The sequence below is a fragment of the Chlamydotis macqueenii genome, chromosome Z (genome assembly GCF_036417535.1).
Source record: "Chlamydotis macqueenii isolate bChlMac1 chromosome Z, bChlMac1.mat, whole genome shotgun sequence".
Classification (NCBI taxonomy): Eukaryota; Metazoa; Chordata; class Aves; order Otidiformes; family Otididae; genus Chlamydotis; species Chlamydotis macqueenii.
Genome location: NC_141593.1, coordinates 13,932,357 through 13,957,721, shown reverse-complemented (window position 1 = coordinate 13,957,721; position 25,365 = coordinate 13,932,357). Strand labels below are relative to the sequence as shown.

Genomic DNA, 25,365 nt, shown 5'->3' with positions numbered 1-25,365 from the left:
ACGGGCTGACATGAATTAGGGAACGGGAGCTCTCGTCCCGTCTCTTGCCCCTGTTCCTGTACTCCAGGGAGCAAGAGGACCCACAGCGGGTCCACACTATCCCTTGAGCCCCACAGGCCAGGACCACGGCACTGTTCTTGTTAGTACCAAAGTGCAGGCTCTGTCCTGAGTTTGCAAGGCTTCTGGGCGCAGCAAGTAGCAGGGGCCAACAGACACGTAAGGAAACTGTGGGTGTAGCAGCAGGAGAAGGGGCAGAACGCAGCACAGGTGGGGAATGCAATGCCACCTGCATTGTTAGTAACACTGAGACTTTTTCTGCAGTTCTGCTGCCTTTATTTTATTGCACATGAATTAGATGCGGGAGTCCAGGATCTCTTGAGGACCGAATTGAGCCGGAGCTGCAGGCCCGAGTCCCAGCTGCCGGCCCAAGTGCCAGCTGCCATCCCAGCCATGGTTTAGCCAATCCCTGAGGCTGTGCCAGTGTCACTGATGGCGGGATGGCTTCTTGCGGGGCTGGGAGGGGTCCTCAGGGCTGCCAGCCCTCCTCTTTGGGGCTCGGCGGGGCCCCCCACGGGAGCGTTGGCTGCCCCGGCTGCGAGTGGAAGGCCCGGGCACAGCTTGCTCTGGGTCCTCCTGTGGCTCTTCTCGCTCGCCGTGGGTGGGAATGGGGCTGGTGGGGCTGCCGGCATCCCCACGAAGGGCTGGGCTGGGGGCAGGAGACCCTTCTCGAGTGGCAGTGTGGCTGAGAGCAGCCTCAGGGCTGCCCTCCCGCTCCTCGGCACCACGGACGTCCTCGAGGCCCAACCGACGTTGCACCTCCCCGCTGCACCGCCGCACGGCAGTTTCAATGAGCTGCTGGACAAAGCTCCTCGTGTGCCTGCCCAGGGAGACGCGCAGCAGCTGGATCAGAGCCTCCTCATTTAGGCCAATGTAGCGCAGGCTGCCTATGACCAGCCTCTGCGCTGCTGCTGCTTGCTGGGCATCCTCAAAGAGTTGCCCCAGCTCCTGCTGCAGCCAGGGCAGCAGGGGATGGAGGACAGCAGGGTGGATGCGCAAGACGAATGCCCAGACGCAGGCATAGAAGCCGCCCACTGCAGGCACGGGCAGCGGCCCCGCGGCTGGTGGCTGGGGTGCTGCAGGACCATGGACGATGTGGGCAGCTGGCTGTCCGGCAGCTCCTCTGCTCAGGCGGATGACGAGCGGTGGTGCTGCAGGTGGTGGGACAACATGTTCCTCAAAGTCCCGGTCCCCTCCCACCGAGTGCAAGATGGATCTCACCCTCGTCCTGCACAGGGGGCACTCAGGCTTGCTCTCAGCCCACCGCACGATGCAGGGGTAGCAGAACTGGTGGCGGCACGGCAGGACGTAGCTGACCTCCTGCCAGCTGTCCAGGCAGATTGGACAGCGGTTCTCCAGCTCCGTGGCCATGCTCTGCACGGGCTGCGCTGGGCTCGGGGGAGCTGGGGATGTCGAGCCGCTCCCTCTCACAGGCGCTGCAGCAGCAGGTGTCACGCTAGAAAAGGAAGAGAGGCCACCGTCACTTGCTGCTCCAGGGAGGGGTGGAAGAAATGTCCAGGCCCCTCAAGAAGGAAACCCTCCCAGCTCCGCAGGGTGAGCTTTCCCTGCACAGCTCACCTCTGCGGCTGCGAGCGCGCCTCCTGGCTGCCCCGGCTGCCTGAACCTGGCAGGGCCGGGGAAAATCCTTCAACGGCTCTGGGGTCGCGCACTGAGAGTTGCAAGGAAGAACTCCCTGAGCACGACCTCAGCTCCAGCAACAGTCTCACTCCACACTCCAGCCTCGCGTACTCGCTCAGCTGCCGTTGGGCGTGAGACAACTGGGGAACCCTGGGTGCCTGGATACAAGCAGCAGGGGTCACAATCAGGAATCTCATCGATCATCACCTGGAGATGTCACAGTCCATCCCTTGGCGATGCCAGAACCCATCGCTAGGTGATGTCACCGTCCATCGCTCGAGGCTGTCCGCAATTGGCTGTCCTCACCCGCACTGCCCGCACCTATGCCCAGCGTTACCGCAACGGCACTGCCCACTCCATTCCCCAGTCTCTCGTCTTGTGCTCAGCATGGCTGTTTCACGCCAGTCACCGAGGCCTCGGCCCTGTCTTCCCTGGGCCCTGTCAGGTGCCTCTGACCATGACTGACATCTCCAGGCACGTGTGGCAAGAGGGCCCATTCCATAACACCTCGTGCTCCCTTGGAGGCTGCAGAACAATGTCCCACAGGCTCTCGCCACAGCCCGGCACTGCTGGACAGCCCTCTGGGCTCCCCTGCCTCCCCCCACGGCGCGTTGCAGGCTCGCTCTTGGGGATCTTGTGCTGCCCAGGGTGGAGTCAAAGCGTGTGGCTGCTTCCCGCCCCAAGCCCTGCATGTCCAGTTGCCAAAGGTGGCTGCACCGCACGCACCCTGGTGCAGACAGCACAGGCCGCGGTCACTTTTCCAGAAGGGTTTTTGCATTCAGTTCCTGACGCCCCTTGGGCCAGGCTGGGGCTGGCTGGGGCCCAGCCTCCCCTGCTCAGAGTTTGCAGGCTGACGGGGAACAGAGCGCCAAACAGCCCCAGCGTCTCTGCTTGCCGTGAGCCATCCGAGCAGGCTTTGGGAAGAAGGTGGAGCCTTTTCCGTGTCAAACCTCAGCTTGGTCTGGGCACTCTTGGGCGGGAAGTGCTGGTAGTGCCCTTGGAGACAGGAAAGAAGACGGCCCTGTGCCGTGCCAGCAGCGTCCCTCCTCCCTGCCCGTGGCCGCTGTCCTCGGGCCTGGCCAGGCCTTTTCTGGGGGCTCTCCAGGCCGCCATAAGCCCCACCACAGCTGCCGCCCTGCGGCATGCCTCCAAGGCAGTCTCATCGCCTGGGACCGGCACTGCCACCAAGACGTTTCAGCATATGCTCGGGAGAGATCGGTATTTTCCTGAGTTCCAGCCAAAGCTCTCTGTTCAGTCAGGCCGATCTTGCCCGCTCGCTCGTCTTTTGGCACATGGGGACGGCCTGCTCCTGCCGTCCTTTAAGATTTCCTTCTTGAAGAACGTCCAGCCTTCCCTGAGGCCTGCCTCCCAAGGGACTGTGTCAACCAGGCCTCTAAACAGGCCAAAGTCTGCCCTCCAGAAATCCAGCGTAGCAGTTCTGCTGACTCTCCTCCTGACTTCTACAAGAACTGAGAACTCCATCCTTTCACGGTCGCTGGGCCCAAGATGGCCTCCAGCTCCTCAACCTATTTGTCTCCTCCTGGAGCTCTGCCACTGAGAGCAGGGGTTCCTCTCCCTGGGCGCACCTCCCGCAGGTGTGCTCCCTGCAGCCGGTGGCACTGGCACAAGAGAGGGGCACGCCTGCAGCCGGACACACGTGGGTCGCAGCGTGTTCCCATCGGAGCTCTGTCTGGGAAGGCGCGTCAGTCACGGCGGGTGCAGAGTTTAGAGAGGATATGGCCTTCTGGCAGGTGGAGGCCATTGCTTCCTGACAGAGACGGCAGAGCTGTGGCACCGTTCCTGCAGGAACTGCCACACAAACTGCCGCACCACACCCTGGCATAAGATGGTCAGCTGCCCACCCGTTCTGCACGGCCCTTTCACTTACAGCCAAAGATGCATAAGACATTAAAGGCCTCACCACACCACTCTTGCTTTTGTCTAGAACAAAAGCCAAAACAAAATCCGAAAATTCACAGGGCTGAAAATGAGGCTGTATTTCCTCACTGTTACAAATTGCTTGGCCAAGCCCTGAGTGGATTACACCTCAAGTGGAGTTCTGCAGCAACGGGAACTTCCACGTTGCAGTTCCACTTGCAAATTCCACATTAGAAAGACATCTGCTTGCAGATGCACAGGTCCTGCCAAGTCACGGGTCCTGCCAAGTGCCTGGTCCAGCATGGGGCCCTCCCCTGGTAGTTCTGAAGTCAGAACAAGAACCCCAGGAGATTGAGGCTAGCCTGGTACTTGGGCCACCTGGATGTGCCTCCTCTTCGGGCCCTGATCCTTCAAGGGGTTCCACGCTTTTCATGGCAGACAGAGCTGTTCACTTCCACTGAACTCCTAGGAACAAGACAAGACAAAACCAGGGATTACCTGGCTCACTAAATCTCATCTCCTGCCCGTGCACCAACCGTGAAACGAGCATTTATTGCGGAAGAGCTCAAAGAACATCCTCCAGCCACTACGGAGCGTGCCTTCAGGACTCAAGAGCAAATGAAAGGCCTGTCACCAAGTGCAAGCTCCCAGGCCCCAGTCAACCTCCCCCAGGCAGCGGCCACCAGGAAAAAACTTTGTAGACCTGAAACAGAGGGCAGTGATAGAAGAAAAAGGAGAAACAAGGCAATTCTGAAAGTCTCAGAGCCATCCCGTCTCCAAAACTCATGCACTCGCGTAACTGTTTGGCCCTGTGCTGGGAATACCAGACCCTGCACAGCTCTGCACACAGATTTGCTCCTCCGTTCTTGCTTTGAGGGGGGTTTTGGGGCTGTCCTTACAACCGTTCTGTAGTGACACCAAAGAAACTCCATAGCAGGTGCTGTTCCTTGTCTCAGACTCTCCCCATAGCAGAGGCAATGCCGAGACGAGCCCCAGATCTCAAGATGCACCAAAAAGATCTACTAAGTTTTCTCCTGGGAACAACCCTAATGGCTGGTAAAGCTCTGTGGTGACTGCATTATAGCGGCTCAGCAGGCGGAAATGCCCCTGAGCCCTGAAGGTGACTGAGTAAGACCGGCCAGACAGCTGAAGTGATTCTTGATTAGGCCTTTGGACTCTGTGCAGTTTTCCTCTTTTCTGACACCCAGTGGACAACGGGCTGACATGAATTAGGGAACGGGAGCTCTCGTCCCGTCTCTTGCCCCTGTTCCTGTACTCCAGGGAGCAAGAGGACCCACAGCGGGTCCACACTATCCCTTGAGCCCCACAGGCCAGGACCACGGCACTGTTCTTGTTAGTACCAAAGTGCAGGCTCTGTCCTGAGTTTGCAAGGCTTCTGGGCGCAGCAAGTAGCAGGGGCCAACAGACACGTAAGGAAACTGTGGGTGTAGCAGCAGGAGAAGGGGCAGAACGCAGCACAGGTGGGGAATGCAATGCCACCTGCATTGTTAGTAACACTGAGACTTTTTCTGCAGTTCTGCTGCCTTTATTTTATTGCACATGAATTAGATGCGGGAGTCCAGGATCTCTTGAGGACCGAATTGAGCCGGAGCTGCAGGCCCGAGTCCCAGCTGCCGGCCCAAGTGCCAGCTGCCATCCCAGCCATGGTTTAGCCAATCCCTGAGGCTGTGCCAGTGTCACTGATGGCGGGATGGCTTCTTGCGGGGCTGGGAGGGGTCCTCAGGGCTGCCAGCCCTCCTCTTTGGGGCTCGGCGGGGCCCCCCACGGGAGCGTTGGCTGCCCCGGCTGCGAGTGGAAGGCCCGGGCACAGCTTGCTCTGGGTCCTCCTGTGGCTCTTCTCGCTCGCCGTGGGTGGGAATGGGGCTGGTGGGGCTGCCGGCATCCCCACGAAGGGCTGGGCTGGGGGCAGGAGACCCTTCTCGAGTGGCAGTGTGGCTGAGAGCAGCCTCAGGGCTGCCCTCCCGCTCCTCGGCACCACGGACGTCCTCGAGGCCCAACCGACGTTGCACCTCCCCGCTGCACCGCCGCACGGCAGTTTCAATGAGCTGCTGGACAAAGCTCCTCGTGTGCCTGCCCAGGGAGACGCGCAGCAGCTGGATCAGAGCCTCCTCATTTAGGCCAATGTAGCGCAGGCTGCCTATGACCAGCCTCTGCGCTGCTGCTGCTTGCTGGGCATCCTCAAAGAGTTGCCCCAGCTCCTGCTGCAGCCAGGGCAGCAGGGGATGGAGGACAGCAGGGTGGATGCGCAAGACGAATGCCCAGACGCAGGCATAGAAGCCGCCCACTGCAGGCACGGGCAGCGGCCCCGCGGCTGGTGGCTGGGGTGCTGCAGGACCATGGACGATGTGGGCAGCTGGCTGTCCGGCAGCTCCTCTGCTCAGGCGGATGACGAGCGGTGGTGCTGCAGGTGGTGGGACAACATGTTCCTCAAAGTCCCGGTCCCCTCCCACCGAGTGCAAGATGGATCTCACCCTCGTCCTGCACAGGGGGCACTCAGGCTTGCTCTCAGCCCACCGCACGATGCAGGGGTAGCAGAACTGGTGGCGGCACGGCAGGACGTAGCTGACCTCCTGCCAGCTGTCCAGGCAGATTGGACAGCGGTTCTCCAGCTCCGTGGCCATGCTCTGCACGGGCTGCGCTGGGCTCGGGGGAGCTGGGGATGTCGAGCCGCTCCCTCTCACAGGCGCTGCAGCAGCAGGTGTCACGCTAGAAAAGGAAGAGAGGCCACCGTCACTTGCTGCTCCAGGGAGGGGTGGAAGAAATGTCCAGGCCCCTCAAGAAGGAAACCCTCCCAGCTCCGCAGGGTGAGCTTTCCCTGCACAGCTCACCTCTGCGGCTGCGAGCGCGCCTCCTGGCTGCCCCGGCTGCCTGAACCTGGCAGGGCCGGGGAAAATCCTTCAACGGCTCTGGGGTCGCGCACTGAGAGTTGCAAGGAAGAACTCCCTGAGCACGACCTCAGCTCCAGCAACAGTCTCACTCCACACTCCAGCCTCGCGTACTCGCTCAGCTGCCGTTGGGCGTGAGACAACTGGGGAACCCTGGGTGCCTGGATACAAGCAGCAGGGGTCACAATCAGGAATCTCATCGATCATCACCTGGAGATGTCACAGTCCATCCCTTGGCGATGCCAGAACCCATCGCTAGGTGATGTCACCGTCCATCGCTCGAGGCTGTCCGCAATTGGCTGTCCTCACCCGCACTGCCCGCACCTATGCCCAGCGTTACCGCAACGGCACTGCCCACTCCATTCCCCAGTCTCTCGTCTTGTGCTCAGCATGGCTGTTTCACGCCAGTCACCGAGGCCTCGGCCCTGTCTTCCCTGCGCCCTGTCAGGTGCCTCTGACCATGACTGACATCTCCAGGCACGTGTGGCAAGAGGGCCCATTCCATAACACCTCGTGCTCCCTTGGAGGCTGCAGAACAATGTCCCACAGGCTCTCGCCACAGCCCGGCACTGCTGGACAGCCCTCTGGGCTCCCCTGCCTCCCCCCACGGCGCGTTGCAGGCTCGCTCTTGGGGATCTTGTGCTGCCCAGGGTGGAGTCAAAGCGTGTGGCTGCTTCCCGCCCCAAGCCCTGCATGTCCAGTTGCCAAAGGTGGCTGCACCGCACGCACCCTGGTGCAGACAGCACAGGCCGCGGTCACTTTTCCAGAAGGGTTTTTGCATTCAGTTCCTGACGCCCCTTGGGCCAGGCTGGGGCTGGCTGGGGCCCAGCCTCCCCTGCTCAGAGTTTGCAGGCTGACGGGGAACAGAGCGCCAAACAGCCCCAGCGTCTCTGCTTGCCGTGAGCAATCCGAGCAGGCTTTGGGAAGAAGGTGGAGCCTTTTCCGTGTCAAACCTCAGCTTGGTCTGGGCACTCTTGGGCGGGAAGTGCTGGTAGTGCCCTTGGAGACAGGAAAGAAGACGGCCCTGTGCCGTGCCAGCAGCGTCCCTCCTCCCTGCCCGTGGCCGCTGTCCTCGGGCCTGGCCAGGCCTTTTCTGGGGGCTCTCCAGGCCGCCATAAGCCCCACCACAGCTGCCGCCCTGCGGCATGCCTCCAAGGCAGTCTCATCGCCCGGGACCGGCACTGCCACCAAGACGTTTCAGCATATGCTCGGGAGAGATCGGTATTTTCCTGAGTTCCAGCCAAAGCTCTCTGTTCAGTCAGGCCGATCTTGCCGCTCGCTCGTCTTTTGGCACATGGGGATGGCCTGCTCCTGCCGTCCTTTAAGATTTCCTTCTTGAAGAACGTCCAGCCTTCCCTGAGGCCTGCCTCCCAAGGGACTGTGTCAACCAGGCCTCTAAACAGGCCAAAGTCTGCCCTCCAGAAATCCAGCGTAGCAGTTCTGCTGACTCTCCTCCTGACTTCTACAAGAACTGAGAACTCCATCCTTTCACGGTCGCTGGGCCCAAGATGGCCTCCAGCTCCTCAACCTATTTGTCTCCTCCTGGAGCTCTGCCACTGAGAGCAGGGGTTCCTCTCCCTGGGCGCACCTCCCGCAGGTGTGCTCCCTGCAGCCGGTGGCACTGGCACAAGAGAGGGGCACGCCTGCAGCCGGACACACGTGGGTCGCAGCGTGTTCCCATCGGAGCTCTGTCTGGGAAGGCGCGTCAGTCACGGCGGGTGCAGAGTTTAGAGAGGATATGGCCTTCTGGCAGGTGGAGGCCATTGCTTCCTGACAGAGACGGCAGAGCTGTGGCACCGTTCCTGCAGGAACTGCCACACAAACTGCCGCACCACACCCTGGCATAAGATGGTCAGCTGCCCACCCGTTCTGCACGGCCCTTTCACTTACAGCCAAAGATGCATAAGACATTAAAGGCCTCACCACACCACTCTTGCTTTTGTCTAGAACAAAAGCCAAAACAAAATCCGAAAATTCACAGGGCTGAAAATGAGGCTGTATTTCCTCACTGTTACAAATTGCTTGGCCAAGCCCTGAGTGGATTACACCTCAAGTGGAGTTCTGCAGCAACGGGAACTTCCACGTTGCAGTTCCACTTGCAAATTCCACATTAGAAAGACATCTGCTTGCAGATGCACAGGTCCTGCCAAGTCACGGGTCCTGCCAAGTGCCTGGTCCAGCATGGGGCCCTCCCCTGGTAGTTCTGAAGTCAGAACAAGAACCCCAGGAGATTGAGGCTAGCCTGGTACTTGGGCCACCTGGATGTGCCTCCTCTTCGGGCCCTGATCCTTCAAGGGGTTCCACGCTTTTCATGGCAGACAGAGCTGTTCACTTCCACTGAACTCCTAGGAACAAGACAAGACAAAACCAGGGATTACCTGGCTCACTAAATCTCATCTCCTGCCCGTGCACCAACCGTGAAACGAGCATTTATTGCGGAAGAGCTCAAAGAACATCCTCCAGCCACTACGGAGCGTGCCTTCAGGACTCAAGAGCAAATGAAAGGCCTGTCACCAAGTGCAAGCTCCCAGGCCCCAGTCAACCTCCCCCAGGCAGCGGCCACCAGGAAAAAACTTTGTAGACCTGAAACAGAGGGCAGTGATAGAAGAAAAAGGAGAAACAAGGCAATTCTGAAAGTCTCAGAGCCATCCCGTCTCCAAAACTCATGCACTCGCGTAACTGTTTGGCCCTGTGCTGGGAATACCAGACCCTGCACAGCTCTGCACACAGATTTGCTCCTCCGTTCTTGCTTTGAGGGGGGTTTTGGGGCTGTCCTTACAACCGTTCTGTAGTGACACCAAAGAAACTCCATAGCAGGTGCTGTTCCTTGTCTCAGACTCTCCCCATAGCAGAGGCAATGCCGAGACAAGCCCCAGATCTCAAGATGCACCAAAAAGATCTACTAAGTTTTCTTCTGGGAACAACCCTAATGGCTGGTAAAGCTCTGTGGTGACTGCATTATAGCGGCTCAGCAGGCGGAAATGCCCCTGAGCCCTGAAGGTGACTGAGTAAGACCGGCCAGACAGCTGAAGTGATTCTTGATTAGGCCTTTGGACTCTGTGCAGTTTTCCTCTTTTCTGACACCCAGTGGACAACGGGCTGACATGAATTAGGGAACGGGAGCTCTCGTCCCGTCTCTTGCCCCTGTTCCTGTACTCCAGGGAGCAAGAGGACCCACAGCGGGTCCACACTATCCCTTGAGCCCCACAGGCCAGGACCACGGCACTGTTCTTGTTAGTACCAAAGTGCAGGCTCTGTCCTGAGTTTGCAAGGCTTCTGGGCACAGCAAGTAGCAGGGGCCAACAGACACGTGAGGAAACTGTGGGTGTAGCAGCAGGAGAAGGGGCAGAACGCAGCACAGGTGGGGAATGCAATGCCACCTGCATTGTTAGTAACACTGAGACTTTTTCTGCAGATCTGCTGCCTTTATTTTATTGCACATGAATTAGATGCGGGAGTCCAGGATCTCTTGAGGACCGAATTGAGCCGGAGCTGCAGGCCCGAGTCCCAGCTGCTGGCCCAAGTGCCAGCTGCCATCCCAGCCATGGTTTAGCCAATCCCTGAGGCTGTGCCAGTGTCACTGATGGCGGGGTGGCTTCTTGCGGGGCTGGGAGGGGTCCTCAGGGCTGCCAGCCCTCCTCTTTGGGGCTCGGCGGGGCCCCCCACGGGAGCGTTGGCTGCCCCGGCTGCGAGTGGAAGGCCCGGGCACAGCTTGCTCTGGGTCCTCCTGTGGCTCTTCTCGCTCGCCGTGGGTGGGAATGGGGCTGGTGGGGCTGCCGGCATCCCCACGAAGGGCTGGGCTGGGGGCAGGAGACCCTTCTCGAGCGGCAGCGTGGCTGAGAGCAGCCGCAGGGCTGCCCTCCCGCTCCTCGGCACCATGGACGCCCTCGAGGCCCAACCGACGTTGCACCTCCCCGCGGCACTGGCGCACAGCAGTTTCAATGAGCTGCTGGACAAAGCTCCTCGTGTGCCTGCCCAGGGAGACGCGCAGCAGCTGGATCAGAGCCTCCTCATTTAGGCCAATGTAGCGCAGGCTGCCTATGACCAGCCTCTGCGCTGCTGCTGCTTGCTGGGCATCCTCAAAGAGTTGCCCCAGCTCCTGCTGCAGCCAGGGCAGCAGGGGATGGAGGACAGCAGGGTGGATGCGCAAGACGAATGCCCAGACGCAGGCATAGAAGCCGCCCACTGCAGGCACGGGCAGCGGCCCCGCGGCTGGTGGCTGGGGTGCTGCAGGACCATGGACGATGTGGGCAGCTGGCTGTCCGGCAGCTCCTCTGCTCAGGCGGATGACGAGCGGTGGTGCTGCAGGTGGTGGGACAACATGTTCCTCAAAGTCCCGGTCCCCTCCCACCGAGTGCAAGATGGATCTCACCCTCGTCCTGCACAGGGGGCACTCAGGCTTGCTCTCAGCCCACCGCACGATGCAGGGGTAGCAGAACTGGTGGCGGCACGGCAGGACGTAGCTGACCTCCTGCCAGCTGTCCAGGCAGATTGGACAGCGGTTCTCCAGCTCCGTGGCCATGCTCTGCACGGGCTGCGCTGGGCTCGGGGGAGCTGGGGATGTCGAGCCGCTCCCTCTCACAGGCGCTGCAGCAGCAGGTGTCACGCTAGAAAAGGAAGAGAGGCCACCGTCACTTGCTGCTCCAGGGAGGGGTGGAAGAAATGTCCAGGCCCCTCAAGAAGGAAACCCTCCCAGCTCCGCAGGGTGAGCTTTCCCTGCACAGCTCACCTCTGCGGCTGCGAGCGCGCCTCCTGGCTGCCCCGGCTGCCTGAACCTGGCAGGGCCGGGGAAAATCCTTCAACGGCTCTGGGGTCGCGCACTGAGAGTTGCAAGGAAGAACTCCCTGAGCACGACCTCAGCTCCAGCAACAGTCTCACTCCACACTCCAGCCTCGCGTACTCGCTCAGCTGCCGTTGGGCGTGAGACAACTGGGGAACCCTGGGTGCCTGGATACAAGCAGCAGGGGTCACAATCAGGAATCTCATCGATCATCACCTGGAGATGTCACAGTCCATCCCTTGGTGATGCCAGAACCCATCGTTCGGTGATGCCACCGTCCGTCACTCGAGGCTGTCTGCAATTGGCTGTCCTCACCCGCACTGCCCGCACCTATGCCCAGCGTTACCGCAACGGCACTGCCCACTCCATTCCCCAGTCTCTCGTCTTGTGCTCAGCATGGCTGTTTCACGCCAGTCACCGAGGCCTGGGCCCTGTCTTCCCTGGGCCCTGTCAGGTGCCTCTGACCATGACTGACGTCTCAAGCTCCCCAGTGGTATATGTGAGAGAAGTGGGAAGAAATGAAAACTCCACTGTGTGGATGAATACAGTTTACTAGAATAGCAAAGGAATATTACAATAATGACAAAATGTAAGGATACTAAAATATACAAAATGAATAATGGATCATTTCTCACCATGTAATGTCCCAATGACCAATACAGCCTGTCCCAAGCATCGGTCACGGAAACGACTCTGAACAGCAAGCAAGGCAGCTAGTGAGGGGGAGAGTGATGCCCCCCTCCCGCCCCCGCCAACCCGCACTTATATACTGAGTATGACGTTTATGGCATGGAATACTCTCTTTGGCCAGTTTGGGTCAACTGTTCTGGCTGTATCCCTCCCAGCTTCCTGCACCTGCACATTAACAAGACTTGCAAAGCCAGACAGTGTCCTTGGTCTCATTAGCAACAACTCATAACATCTGTGTGTTTATCAACATTCTTCACACACAGGAAATCCAAAACACATCAGCTACTGAGAGGAAAGTTATCTCCGTCCCTGCTCGAACCAGGACAGTAACCATCAGTCAGCACTGGCACTCTTCTCCCCTGGAACCGTGTGTGATGTGGCCTGGAGACGCTTCACTGCAAGCCCTGAGAAGGATCTGCCAAGGTGATCTGCAGGGAGGTGACAACAAAAGGCACCCTGTTAGCATCCCTATTTAAGCAGCACCCATGCAGTCAGCCATACAGCTGATACACAGCATAAGTCATAAATTCAAATACAATCAAGAGAACTCAGAGAAATCTCTGTACTAGTCTGGTGTACTCTAAAAATTATCTAGTGGGTAATATGGGCATGTGCAAAGGAGAAGCTATGAAATTAAAAAGATAATTTAGAATAGATTAGACTGGACTAGGCTAGACTAGAATAGAATATTTCAGTTGGAAGGGACCCAGAACAATCATCTAGCCCAACTGTCTGACCAGTTCAGGGCTGACCAAAAGTTAAATCATTTTACTAAGGGCATTGTCCAAATGCCTCTTAGACACTGACAGGCTTGGGGCATCCAACACTTTTCTTGCAAGCCTGTTCCAGTGTTTGACCACTCTCTTGGTAAAAAAAAATGCTTCCTAATGTCCAGTCTAAACCTCCCCTGGTGCAGCTTTGAACCATTTGCACACATCCTATCACTGGATACCAAGGAGAAGAGACCAGTACCTCCTTCTCCACCTCCACTCCTCAGAAAGCTGTGAAGAGCAATGAAGTCAGCCCTCAGGTTCCTTTTCTCCAAACTAGACGAGCCCAAAGTCCTTAGCCACTCCTCATAGGACATTCCTTCCAGCCCTTTCCCCAGCTTTGTTGCCCTCCTCTGGATACATTCAAGTCCCTTCACATCCTTCTTAAACTGTTGGGCCCAGAACTGCAGACAGCGCTCAAAGTGACACCGCACCAATGCTGAACACAGCGGGATGATCACCTCTTGTGACCGGCTGGTTGTGCTGTGTTTGATGCACCCCAGAATGCTGTTTGCCTTCTTGGCTGCCAGGTCACACTGCTGACTCCTGTTGAGCCTGCTGTCGACCAGCACCCCCAGATCCCTTTCTGCAGGGCTGCTCTCCAGCCATTTCTCTTCCAGTCTATACTTGTGCCCAGCATTACTCTGTCCTAGGTGTAAAATCTGGCATTTTGACTTGTTAAATTTCATCCCATTAATGATGGCCCAATGCTTCAATCTATCTAGATACCTCTGCAAGACATCTTGTCCCTCAAGAGAGTAAACAGCACCTCCAGATTGATATCAACAGCAAACTTGCTAATGATGCATGTAACTCTTGTGTCCAGATCATTGATAAATACATTGAACAGAACAGGCCCTAGAATTGAACCCTGAGGAACACTACTGGTGACTAGTCACCAGCCAGATGTTGCCCATTCACTACAACCCTTTGAGCACTGCCCTTCAGCCAGTTCTTCACCCAGCACAGTGTGAACCTGCTGATCCCACGGTGGGACAATTTGTCCAGAAAGAATGCTGTGAGGGACAGTAAAGCCTTACTAAGATCCAGAAAAAATATATCCACCACCTTCCCTTCATCCACTAGGTAGGTGACCTTATCATAGAAGGATATCTAATTAGCTAAACAGGACTTTCCCTTTGTGAACCCATGTTGACTGTGCATGATGATTACATTATTCTTTAAATGCCTTTCAACAGCACCCAGTAAAATCTTCTCCATAATTTTGCCATTAACTGAGGTTAAACTAACCAGCTCCCTGGGTCTTTCCTCACATCCTTTTTGTAAACTGGATTCCCAACAACTTTGGTAGGTGATCAAGAAGGGTCATAGAATGATAGAATCATAGAATGGTTAGAGTTGGAAGGGACCTTCAAAGGTCATCTAGTCCAACCCCCCTGCAAGGAGCAGGGACATCCCCAACTAGATCAGGTTGCTCAGAGCCTCATCCAGCCTGGCCTTGAACGTTTCCAGGGATGGGGCTTCCACCACCTCTCTGGGCAACCTGTTCCAGTGTTCTATAACTCGCATTGTAAAAAAATTTTTCCTAATTTCCAATCTAAATCTACCTCCCTCTATTTTAAAACCATTACTCCTTGTCCTATCGCAACAGGCCCTACTGAACAGCCTCTCCCCATCTTTCTTGTAGGCCCCCTTGAGGTACTGGAAGACCGCTATCAGGTCTCCCCGGAGCCTCCTCTTCTCCAGGCTGAACAGCCCCAACTCTCTCAGCCTGTCCTCATAGGAGAGGTGCTCCAGCCCTTTTATCATCTTCGTGGCCCTCCTCTGGACCTTCTCCAACTGGTCCATGTCCTTCTTGTGCTGGGGGCTCCAGAACTGGACACAGTACTCCAGGTGGGGTCTCACCAGAGCACAGGGGCAGAATCACCTCCCTCGACCTGCTGGCCGTGCTTCTCTTGATGCAGCCCAGGATGCAGTTGGCCTTCTGGGCCGCAAGGGTGCATTGCCAGCTCATGTTGAGCTTCTCATCCACCAGCACTCCCAAGTCCTTCTCCTCAGGGCCGCTCTCAATCCATTCCCCGCCCAGCCTGTATTTGTGTCTGGGATTGCCATGACCCAGGTGCAGGACCTTGCACTTGGCCTGGTTGAACTTCATGAGGTTGGCACAGGCCCACCTCTCCAGCCTGTCAAGGTCCCTCTGGATGGCATCCCTCCCTTCCAGTGTGTCGATGGCACCACACAACTTGGTGTCGTCGGCAAACTTGCTGAGGGTGCACTCTATCCCACTGTCCATGTCTCCAACATAGATGTTGAACAGGGCTGGGCCCAGCATGGACCCCTGAGAGACGCCACTTGTGACCGGTCTCCACATGGACATTGAGCCGTTGACCACCACTCTCTGAGTGCGGCCATCCAGCCAACTCCTTATCCACCGAGTGGTCCATCCATCAAACCCATGTCTCTCTGGTTTAGAGAGAAGGATGTCATGTGGGACAGTGTCAAAAGCTTTGCACAAGTCCAGGTAGATGATATCTGTTGCTCGTCCCTTGTCCACCGATGCTGTCACCCCGTCATAGAAAGCCACCAAATTGGTCAAGCACGATCTGCCCTTGGTGAAGCCATTTGGCTGTCACCAACTACCTCCTTGCTCTCCATGTGCCTTAGCATGGTTTCCAGGAGAATCTGCTCCATGACCTTGCCAGGCACAGAGCTGAGGCTGACCGGCCTGTAGTTACCCGGGTCTTCCTTGTTCCCCTTTTTAAAAATTGGGGTTATATTCCCTCTCTTCCAGTCATCGGGGACCTCACCAGACCGCCACAGCTTCTTAAATATGATGGCCAGTTGCTTGGCAACTTCATCCGCCAGTTCCCTCAGGACCCGCGGATGGATCTCATCAGGTCCCATGGACTTGTGCACCTTTAAGTTCCTCAGATGACCCCGAACCTGCTCTTCGAGTACAGTGGGCGGTTTTTCATCCTCGCAGTCCCTGCTTGCACCTTCTACAGCTTGGGTGGTGGAACAAGAGCCCTTATCGGTGAAGACTGAGGCAAAAAAGTCATTGAGTACCTCAGCCTTCTCTATAGGTCCTGCCATAACATTTGCTAACTCCTTCAGTACTCTAGAATGAATCCCATCAGGCCCCATGGACATGTGAACATTCAGCTGATACAGCAGGTCCCTTATAATTTCAGTGTCCAAAATGGAAAGCCACTATTCCTACACTTGTGTTTCCCCAGCTCGGGGGACTGGGCAGCCCAAGGTCTGACTGAAGCACAAAAAAGCATTGAACACCTCTACTTTTTATTCATCACTATTAGTCAGATGACCATCTTCAACAGGTATTGGTCCAATGCTTTATTTAGACCTCCTCTTGCTGTTAAAGGGCTTTAAAAAGCCAGTCTTGTTATCTGACAAAACACTGGCCAGTTTCAACTCTAATGGAGCTTTGGCCTTTTCTGTCTTCTCCCTGCATATACAGACCACAGCTCTGTAATTCTCCTGTGAAGCCTGACTTAACTTCCAGAGATCATACAATTTCTTTTTCCTCTTGAGCTCCATAAGGAGTTCCCTGTTCAGCCAAGCTGGTCTTCTACCCCACCTGCTTGACTTAGGACACAATGCGATTGTCTGCTCCTGTGCTTCTAAAAGAAGGTTCTTAGAGATTGACCAGCACTCGTGGACTCCTAAGTCCTCATAAGAAGATTCCCAGCTTCCTGAGTTTGCTCTCCTAAAGTCCAAGGTAGCAACTCTGCTGTTATTTTTCCTCATTACTCTGAGAATTTTAAACTCAACCATTTCATGATTACTGTGGCCAAGACAACCACCTACCACCACATCTCCCACAAATCCTTCTCTATTCACAAACAGGAAGTCTAGGAGGGCATCTTTCCTAGTTTTCTCACTGAGTGCTTGTGACAAGAAGTTATCTCCTACAAACGTCAAGGATTTCCAATACCTGCCCATCACAGCAGTATGGTATTCCTAGCTGATGTCTAGGAAGTTGAAATCTCCCATAAGGACAAGGGCTCCCCATCCAGAAATTTCTCCTGCCTGCCTGCAGGATGACTCACCAGTGCTAACATCCTGGCTGGGCCATCGATAGTACACACCCACTACAACATCTCCTTTGTTTCCCATCCCACTAATCCTCACCCAGAGGCTCTCAGCCACATCATCACTAACTGCACAGCCTTGGTTGCAAGGGCTGTACAATCAAACACCTTCTTTACATTTAGAGCGACACCTCCACCTCGCCTGCCCTGCCTATCCCTCCTGAGCAGCCTGTAGCCCTCCATCCCAGCCCTCCAACCGTGGGAATCATCCCACCAAGTCTCTCTAATATCAATGATATTGTAGCTCTGGGAGCTGATCAACGCTTCCAGTTCATCTTGTTTGTTTCTCATACTGTGTGCGTTGGTGTACAAGCATTTCAGACAAACTCCTGTGCACTCCGTGCACCCAGGAGCAGTTTAAGTGTTCCCACGAGCATTGCCACCCTCAGGTGATGCCATGCCAATCTCTGGCTTACTTCCTGCAATCCTGTTGGTATTCTCTTTCCCCACTGATTGTAATTTAAAGCTCTCCTGATCAATCAATCCTGCCAGCTTACACCCAAAGATGCATTTTCTCCATCAAGACAGAAGGATCCCGTTAGGCCCCAGCATACCTTCTGCCTCAAAGGCTCCTCCATGGTTTAAATCCCAAAGTTTTGGTGGAGGCACCAGTCCTGGAGGCAGGTATTGATATCCTGGGCTCACCTGTTTCTTCCAAAGTCTCCCCCCATTACTGGGAGGATTGAGGAAGACACTACCTGTGTTCCTGAATATTTTAGCATTCTTCCAGGGCTCTGAAATGTCTTTGCTTGACCTCAGAATTTTTGCTGTGACATCGTTTCTACCCATGTGAAAGAGCAGGAATGGATAGTAGTCTGAAGGTTGAACTAGGTTCTTCAGCCTTGTGGTGACATCCTTAGTTCAGGCCCCAGGGAGACAGCAAAAGAAGGTCCAATTTGTAAACAAGTCCTTCCATTCCACACAGGAGGGAATCACCAATGACCATAACTTGCCATGGTTTCTTCTCGGAGCTGATCTTAATGCAGGTTTCGTTGTGAGGAGTTGGTCGCTCTGACCTTGGCAAGACTTCTTGTGCAGGTTTCTCCTCTATCTCATGACGCGTTTCATCTATCATACCCAGGGCCTCATACCTGTTCTGTAAGGATATCTCGAGGGTAAGTGTGAGAGAATGAATTACAGGACTTTTGTCTCAAAGCTTGCTTGCATATGAGAGATTGAACTGTAGAGTTTTTGTCTCAAAGGATTGCTTAGTCAAGTGAGAAGTTCCTCCAACTACTTGATAAGATGTCCTGGTTCTGGCTAGGATAGAGTTAAAATTCACCTGAACTGGGAGGAGAACTGGAGCTGGTGGCCCCTATGGCTGGGGCACCCAGCTGGGATAGTTAACTAATTAGGTAACAGCTGGGGTTAATTTACCCAAATTAGCCAAAGGGCTATTCCACCCCATCTGACATCATGCCCAGTATAGAAGTGAGGAGGGTGCTGAGGAGAGTCTCCTGCTATGTGGGAAGAAACTGTGTATACTTTGTTGTAAACCATTGTACTGTATTTGTTTTCCATCACTGTTTTGTTTTCTTCTGTTATTGCTGTTAAATTTATTTTTTGTTTCATCTCAACGCATGTGTTTTTGCTGTCTTTTGTTTACCAGTTCTCCCTTCTGTCCCACTGGCGGGTGGGGGGAGTGAGAGAGAGGCTGTGTAGTCTGGTCCCAACCAGGGCTAAACTACGGCATAAGATAAGGACAACTGCAAGACCACAGAGACCCCTGGTTTGGAATTGTTTATCTAAGTGGGAGATTCCTCCAGCTTCTAGACAAGATACAACTGCAAGGCTGCAGAGATGCCTGGTTTGTGATTTATGTAACAACTGTGTGAACAGCAGGGCCAGGGTTGTGAAGTGTGTACATGCAGCTGGTCAGAAGCCGGAGGCCTTGAGCGGCGATAAAAGGACTATTGAGTCAAACACTGATGTGATCACCCACCACCAAAGACAAACACTGGCGTGATCGCCCACTGCCAAAGCCAAACACCAATGCAATCGCCCACTGCCAAAGCACTGAGATATATGGACCCCTGGGACACCAGCACAATCGCCCACTGCCAAAGCACCGAGATATATGGACCCCTGGGCCACCAGTGCAATTGCCCACCGCCAAAGCACTGAGATGTATGGACCCCTGGGACACCAGCACAATTGCCCACTGCCAAAGCACTGAGATATTTGGACCCCCAGGATGCTGCAGATCCTTGGTGCTGACTATTCTTGCAACTCTGTCCTAAATGCGTTCTTAATTTCTACCTTTTCTTTTCACTCTGTCCTGTCACTATTATCATTCACCTTTTTATAATAAAACTAAGTTTGGTTGCACAGCATTTGACCTCATTTGTGTCTTAATCTCACTCGAAGTGATGGAACCTGCAGTGAGAGGTTGGTCCAGCTGCCCCTAGCCTCCCAACCTTGTCTGAGGTCGGCTAGAATGCAAGGGGACCTTCCTCCCATCCGAAACTGGATCACAACAGTAAGTCAGAGGGTAAGAAGAGTAAGGAAGGCATTCTCTTACCGCTCTGTGCTGTAACCTTCTTCCGCCCCTCTGTATACTTTGTGATGCTGCCTTTTACTACTTTTGCTGCTTTTGCACATTGCTGTATAAGAAAGAAAATATCCTCTGAATGTTTAAAATGAAGTTTTTTACATAGGATACTCCTTGCAGTAACTGATCTGCATCATGCAAATTGAAGACCAGACAAATGGTGAGGAGTTCTTCCCCTGACCACGAAGCAGCGGCGTGAAACAACGCGTGATGAACTGACCGCAACCCCCATTCCCTCTTTCCCCCTGTGCCGCTCGGGAGGGGAAGGTAGTAGAGATAATGTTAAGCTTGGGAAGAGGGAGGGGTGGGGGGAGGTTGTCTTGTTCTCTGTCTCATTATCCTGCTGTTTGTAGTAATAAATGAATAGTTTTCCCCAAATCGAGTCTGTTTTGCCCATAACGGTAACTTTAAGGATTTCTCCCTGTCCTTATCTCAAACCTCGAGCCGTTTTTCCTTATATTTTCTCTCCCTGTTCTCTCGGAGGGTGGGGGGAGTGAGAGAGAGATTGCGTAGTCTGGTCCTGATCAGGGCTGAACTACGACAGTTGGGTAGACATGAACCTAGTTTTCACTAAGGGACTGGAAAACATGTCTCTGAGTATCAGCAAAATGTCATTCTATAGTTGTAGGTGACGCACCACTGATTGCCAAAAGCAGATTTGTAGCAATTGTGGACATCAAAACTACTGAGATGTTTGCAGATGTCAGTGCACTGCTGGGCTCAAAGAGAACAAAACGTAATTTCAATATTGAATTCATAGGAAAGCACTTAAATAAAGAGAGCAACAGGTCTCTGTGTGTGCTTTGCATCCTGCATGGTGGTTAAGGTAACAGGGCCAGGTTCTAGCCATAAGGAAATGTCATTTCATTGAGTCAGAAAGACTGGCACAGGGTACTCTGAACCTGTTTAAAACCTCATCTTTAAGAACTTCCAGACATATTGAGGGATGAAAAGTCCAAGGACCATTAGGCAGGAAGACACTTTCTCCGGTTGCAGAGGTCTGAGTCCATGACACTCAGAAGCTAAGACTCAATGGAAGAAAGACTGCGAGCTACTTGCTGTGTTCTTCTGGTCTTTCCCCATGTGCTGCTGTCAGATAGGACACTGGCTTGCATGGGGCTTTGGTCTTGGTAGTAGTAGTACAGCTACCAGTTTTTCCTTCTCAATGCACTGGAACAGGTTGCCCAGAAAGGTGGTGGAGGCCCCATCTCTGGAAACGTTCAAGGCCAGGCTGGATGAGGCTCTGAGCAACCTGACCTAGTCAGGGATGTCCCTGCTCCTGGCAGGGGGGTTGGACTAGATGACCTTTGAAGGTCCCTTCCAACTCTAACCATTCTATGATTCTATGATTCTATGCTTCTCATCAGTCCTTGGGCCACTAAGGCCATGGTCTCAGGCACACTTTCTCTCCTTAGTTCATGTAGCTTTGTAACAAAAGACAGGACAACTGATTTACTTTTCATCCTCACCTTGGGACCAAAGGCAATGGTATGCAGAGAAGCTGAATCTGAAAGACATTTTCCTTCTGAAGAGATTGCAGCATCTCTGCAGTTCTGAGACTGTCACATTTCCAAAATGCGAAGAACAGAGGGATTTCAACCCCAGCTACAAAACACTTCAGCAGCTATGGGCTCTCTCTGTTCCCCCTCTCCCATTTTACTGGATTCTTCCTTAAACCCGGAAGTGACGGCATTGAAGACACTGAGGAAGACCCTGGAGAGAAATGGAATGCCTAACAGTGGAAGGAGGAAAGCAGAATCCAGCATTTCCATAATTAAAATTGAGCGCACTAATGTGAGGAGACTCTTAAAGTCTTAATTTTGCTCCTTACCACAGACTGTGTGTTGATTTCCCAGAAGAAAACAGCAATTACTGCAACAGAACTGTTTGAAGAAAACAAAAAAGAAAATTTAGAAGGAAATTAAATACCCCGAGTGCTCCTACCACTTGGTTATATTGTCAAGGCCAGAAAAAAAACTGTGACTTGACTGCAATAGGTAAATGATTTGTCCAAACTTGACTTAGAAGGAGGGGTTCTAGGTCACTGAAGCTTACCTAATATTTGCTTGCCAAGATTGTGGTACAAGCAAACCAAAAATAAAGAGAAGTCTCCAGAGGAAAACTGGAGCAAGTAGACATGGAAGACAGATTATGACTCCTTTCAGTTTTACTGCTGATTTCTTCCCATCTGAAATGTTGCATCAGGAATGTTGATACCACCAACACCCAGAGCAGCTTTTCTAGTTGCTCAATATAAAATGGCATGAAACCATGGGAAGTAGGGAACAGTGGTTGCTATCATATGATGGACAGCTACATATCAACTAGATTTGCACTTCAGATTGAAGAAGATAGAGACAAATCTGTTACAGCACTCTCTGTGAGACTAAATTTACACTGGTAATTGGAATATTTCAGATGGAGATGTTAATGAATGCATTCGTCAGATCACTACAGTCCTGCAGGCTCCTGAGGAAGTGCCAGCCTGGCATCAGTGCACATGCATCCGGATTCCCACCACTCTTTAAGTGATGCATTTTTAATGATAAGATGTAAAACTACTGACTTAATCCACTAGGCCAGAGGAAAGATCACTCCTATCCATATCTGCTCTTGCAGGCAACGATGGGATGGGAAGGAGCACCTCAGGTACTTTCTGAATGAGCTCTACCAGTTTCCTTCACTTCCTTCATGGAAGTAACTCACAAAAAAAAGGTAAGGTCTAAAATTATAAATGCAAGGATTTGTCTCAATATATATTAGGTTGGAATTGGGATGTTGGGGTCTCTTTCCATAAGTATCTAGAACACAAAATTTCCATAGCATAAGAAATCCAAACAGGTGGAAAGTTTAAAATTACTTATTTTTAAAGAAGCAGCAAGATATTGCTGTAACTGTTAGCACTTTCATAAAAAAAAAAAGAATGCTTTTTGGGTCAGGGAAGGAAGGTAGGGAGAAGGGAGCAGACTGTGGACAGCTGCCATACGTATTTCCATGAGCAAGAGACTGGGAAGAATTAAAGATAAAATGGTTTTATTACAAAATACCTGTACTAGCTAACTGGGCTCAAAACTACGATTTTGAGATACTTTCCTGTAGTGCAGTCATCTCTTGGTGATACCCATTATTCATGCAGAAAAACTTAACGAAGTCTAGAAATTGTGCATTTATGCCTAGGAGTAAGAGAATAAGGGAAAAGGAAAGAAGCTGATTCCCTCTTCACGGGTGCTGCAGGCTATGTTCAGGCAACTCCAAAGCTGTCTGGGGTACCCTAGTTAGTGCTAAACACAGAGTCTTCCTTGAAATTTCATGGATAGCATTATCAGGGTGTTTTGTTTAAGGAGAATAATGGATTTCACATTGTACCATGAAAGGGTACATCTTTTGAGGTACAGGAAGAACCTGCTGTCTGCCTGGTAATCTGGCATCTTAGGATGTCACTCTGTTAAATCCAGCTTCAGCTTATCCTTTGGTCAGAAACCCACCTATACGGGAACCGGCAGCTGCTCACCTTGCCTCTGGCTCCAGAGACACAAACCAGGCATTCAAAAGACTTGCACTGCAGTTGCTGTTGTCCACCCTATTCCTTGCACCATACCAGTGGCTGCAATTCCTCAGCACTCCAGAATCTGTCATTTACAGGAATTTTCTTTATTCATTATCTTCTGACAAACCTCTTCAGAGTAGTTTCCTTAAAATTGCTGTGCATATACTTGAACTATCTTAGACCAGCTTTCCTTCACTGTACTTGGATTTTAGCAAAACTTTTGATACTCTCTTTCACAGTACCCTTCTGGACAAAACATCCAGCACAGAGCTAGACAAGTTCATAATATGTTGGGTGAGCCACTGGCTGATGGGTCGGGCTCAAAGAGTTATAGTAAATGGGGTTACATTAGTCTAGTTGCCAGTCACCAGTGGGGTTTCCCAGGGCTCAATTTTAGGACTAGTACTCTTCAATGTTTTTATAAATGATCTGGATGCAGGAATCAAGTGTACATTAAGTTTGCCAATGATACTAAATGAGGGAGAGCTATAGACCCCCTCGAGGTTAAAGAGGTCTTACAGAGGGATCTGGAGAGACTGTTTTCCCAGAGCTGGGTACAAGGAGAGCGGTAAGTAGACGGAACCTTTCAGCTGTCCTTTCCATTGGGAAGCTGAATTACCTTAGTGCACAGCATGGAGAAGGAAGAAATAAAGAGATTCTTCATAAAAGAAGGACTTCCTGAAGTAGTGCTCTCCTTAAGGGTGCATAGTTTATACATCATCCTATAGATATTAAGTCACAGACTAATTTGTTGGAGCTTGCAATGTAGAAACACGTAAACTCTTTTTCAGATGAGTCTTGTGTAGAATGGACTGTAAAAAAAATTGTAATGGTTTACCTGTTCTTGTTTTCTTCTTTTTGTTTGTTTGTTTGTTTGGTTGGTTGTTCTGGTTTGGTTTTGGCTGTTGTTTTTTTTTTTTTTTTAGGATGGTAAGCCAGTTAGACCAGGAGTAACCATGACAGCTCTTGCTGTCATGAATAATGAGAACTTTAAATTGCCTTTGAACATTCAAGCACGATTGGCACAATGATTTATATTTTACAGAAAGAAGGTAATGTTGATAGGAACTGATTGGATGATACATTGTCTTGCTGATGTAGATACCTGCTGGCAGGAACAAGGTACATGGTGTGCAGGAATTTTTGTGTATGTTTTAAAACGTACATCAAAACGGTATGCAGTACTAATCCAAACTACTGCATCACTGTTATTTTTGTCTTTATTCAATGGTATGTTTGTTCACATTATACCTGTCAGTACAGTTGAGAGATGATACAATGTACATTGTGCAACATGTTGGCCCTGGTGTGAGCAGAAGCTTGGACCAGATGACCTCCAAAGGTTCATTCGCACCTATATCATTGTACGATAATAATGATTGAGACTAATGATTGAGGTTGCTGTTGTTATAATATCTACTAAAATCAGATCTGGAAAGGGGGGAAAGCCCTTGCTTAAATCAAAGAATTTCACATTTTTTTTTTCAGAAATGTTTGTGAGGACTGAATTCTTCATCATACTTATGTATAGTTGTAAATGTTTTGTCTGTATTTGAAAAATGTAATAACCAGTTCGGAAAAATATTTTAAATGTATGTTAAACTCTAATTAAATATTTTGTATACATATGGAAGTATTTGCTGTTTAAGGTTATCTTACAGTGTTTTCTAGTATGGCAGCTTCTGCTTGATCTTTTTCATTTCCAATTTTATTAAAAGGACTTCCAGTAATTTCTAGTAATTTCCAAAGTCATTCTGTTATTTTTTGATTCCTTGTGCCACTGTTTTTTGCTGGTTTTAAGGGTACCTTCTTGATTATTATTTGATATTTTATCAGATCCTGAAAGTAAGAAGAGTTACAAGCTGACCATAAGCAGAAAGGGCTTTGGAGTGAGGATTTTTTTTTTAATAGATTTTGCTGATTTTCCTACATATACTTTGAAAATGAGGGTGGCCTTGTATTTGAAGTCACCTTATATTTTGGCCAGCACAACAGTTCTGGCTAAATCCATGCGAATAGCCAGAGTCTACAAGGATAAATCACAATGAGGTAGAGAAAGAAGCACTCAAAATTTGTTTTGGCAGAAATTGGTTAACTAAGTCTGTTTCACATTAGCCAAGATCTGAGCTTGGCCAGCTTACTATCCTTGTTAAATATGTGGCTTCCCAGAAGTAAATCTGGATGAAATGTCTTGGTGTTATTTAACTAATTTTTTCATAGGGAAAACACAAGGGACCAAAGAAACATATGTGTTTGCATTTTCCCATTAAACTCTCTTTTACAGAAAGAAGCAAACCCAAGGATAGAGTTGTTTGTTTTAGGTGCCATATTGAGGGAAATGGCAGTATTTTCTTTATGCTATGCCCTATCACTCCCAAAACTGGAGCACAGATTCAAACAGCAAAAGCTGAGTGTGATATATTAACAAGAGTGTTTTAAGAATATTGATATATCAAGAAGAACAAGCCAAGATCC

The 25,365-nt window shown here is 51.9% G+C and overlaps 3 protein-coding genes across 3 annotated transcripts; all 3 read right to left on the bottom strand.

Annotated features, from left to right (window-relative positions):
• Positions 1 to 483: 483 nt before the first annotated feature.
• LOC147596265 (E3 ubiquitin-protein ligase Topors-like) lies at positions 484 to 1,769 on the bottom strand. The gene is made up of 2 exons (XM_086770546.1): positions 1,636 to 1,769; positions 484 to 1,513 (listed from the first exon to the last, which is right to left on the bottom strand). The coding sequence occupies exon 2, from the start codon at positions 1,426 to 1,428 to the stop codon at positions 484 to 486; it is 945 nt and encodes a 314-aa protein (XP_086626672.1). The 5' UTR covers positions 1,429 to 1,513; positions 1,636 to 1,769.
• A 3,501-nt stretch (positions 1,770 to 5,270) lies between these two features.
• Positions 5,271 to 6,556, bottom strand: LOC147596264 (E3 ubiquitin-protein ligase Topors-like). The gene is made up of 2 exons (XM_086770543.1): positions 6,423 to 6,556; positions 5,271 to 6,300 (listed from the first exon to the last, which is right to left on the bottom strand). The coding sequence occupies exon 2, from the start codon at positions 6,213 to 6,215 to the stop codon at positions 5,271 to 5,273; it is 945 nt and encodes a 314-aa protein (XP_086626669.1). The 5' UTR covers positions 6,216 to 6,300; positions 6,423 to 6,556.
• A 3,500-nt stretch (positions 6,557 to 10,056) lies between these two features.
• Positions 10,057 to 11,342, bottom strand: LOC147596263 (E3 ubiquitin-protein ligase Topors-like). The gene is made up of 2 exons (XM_086770542.1): positions 11,209 to 11,342; positions 10,057 to 11,086 (listed from the first exon to the last, which is right to left on the bottom strand). The coding sequence occupies exon 2, from the start codon at positions 10,999 to 11,001 to the stop codon at positions 10,057 to 10,059; it is 945 nt and encodes a 314-aa protein (XP_086626668.1). The 5' UTR covers positions 11,002 to 11,086; positions 11,209 to 11,342.
• Between the last annotated feature and the right edge of the window lie 14,023 nt (positions 11,343 to 25,365).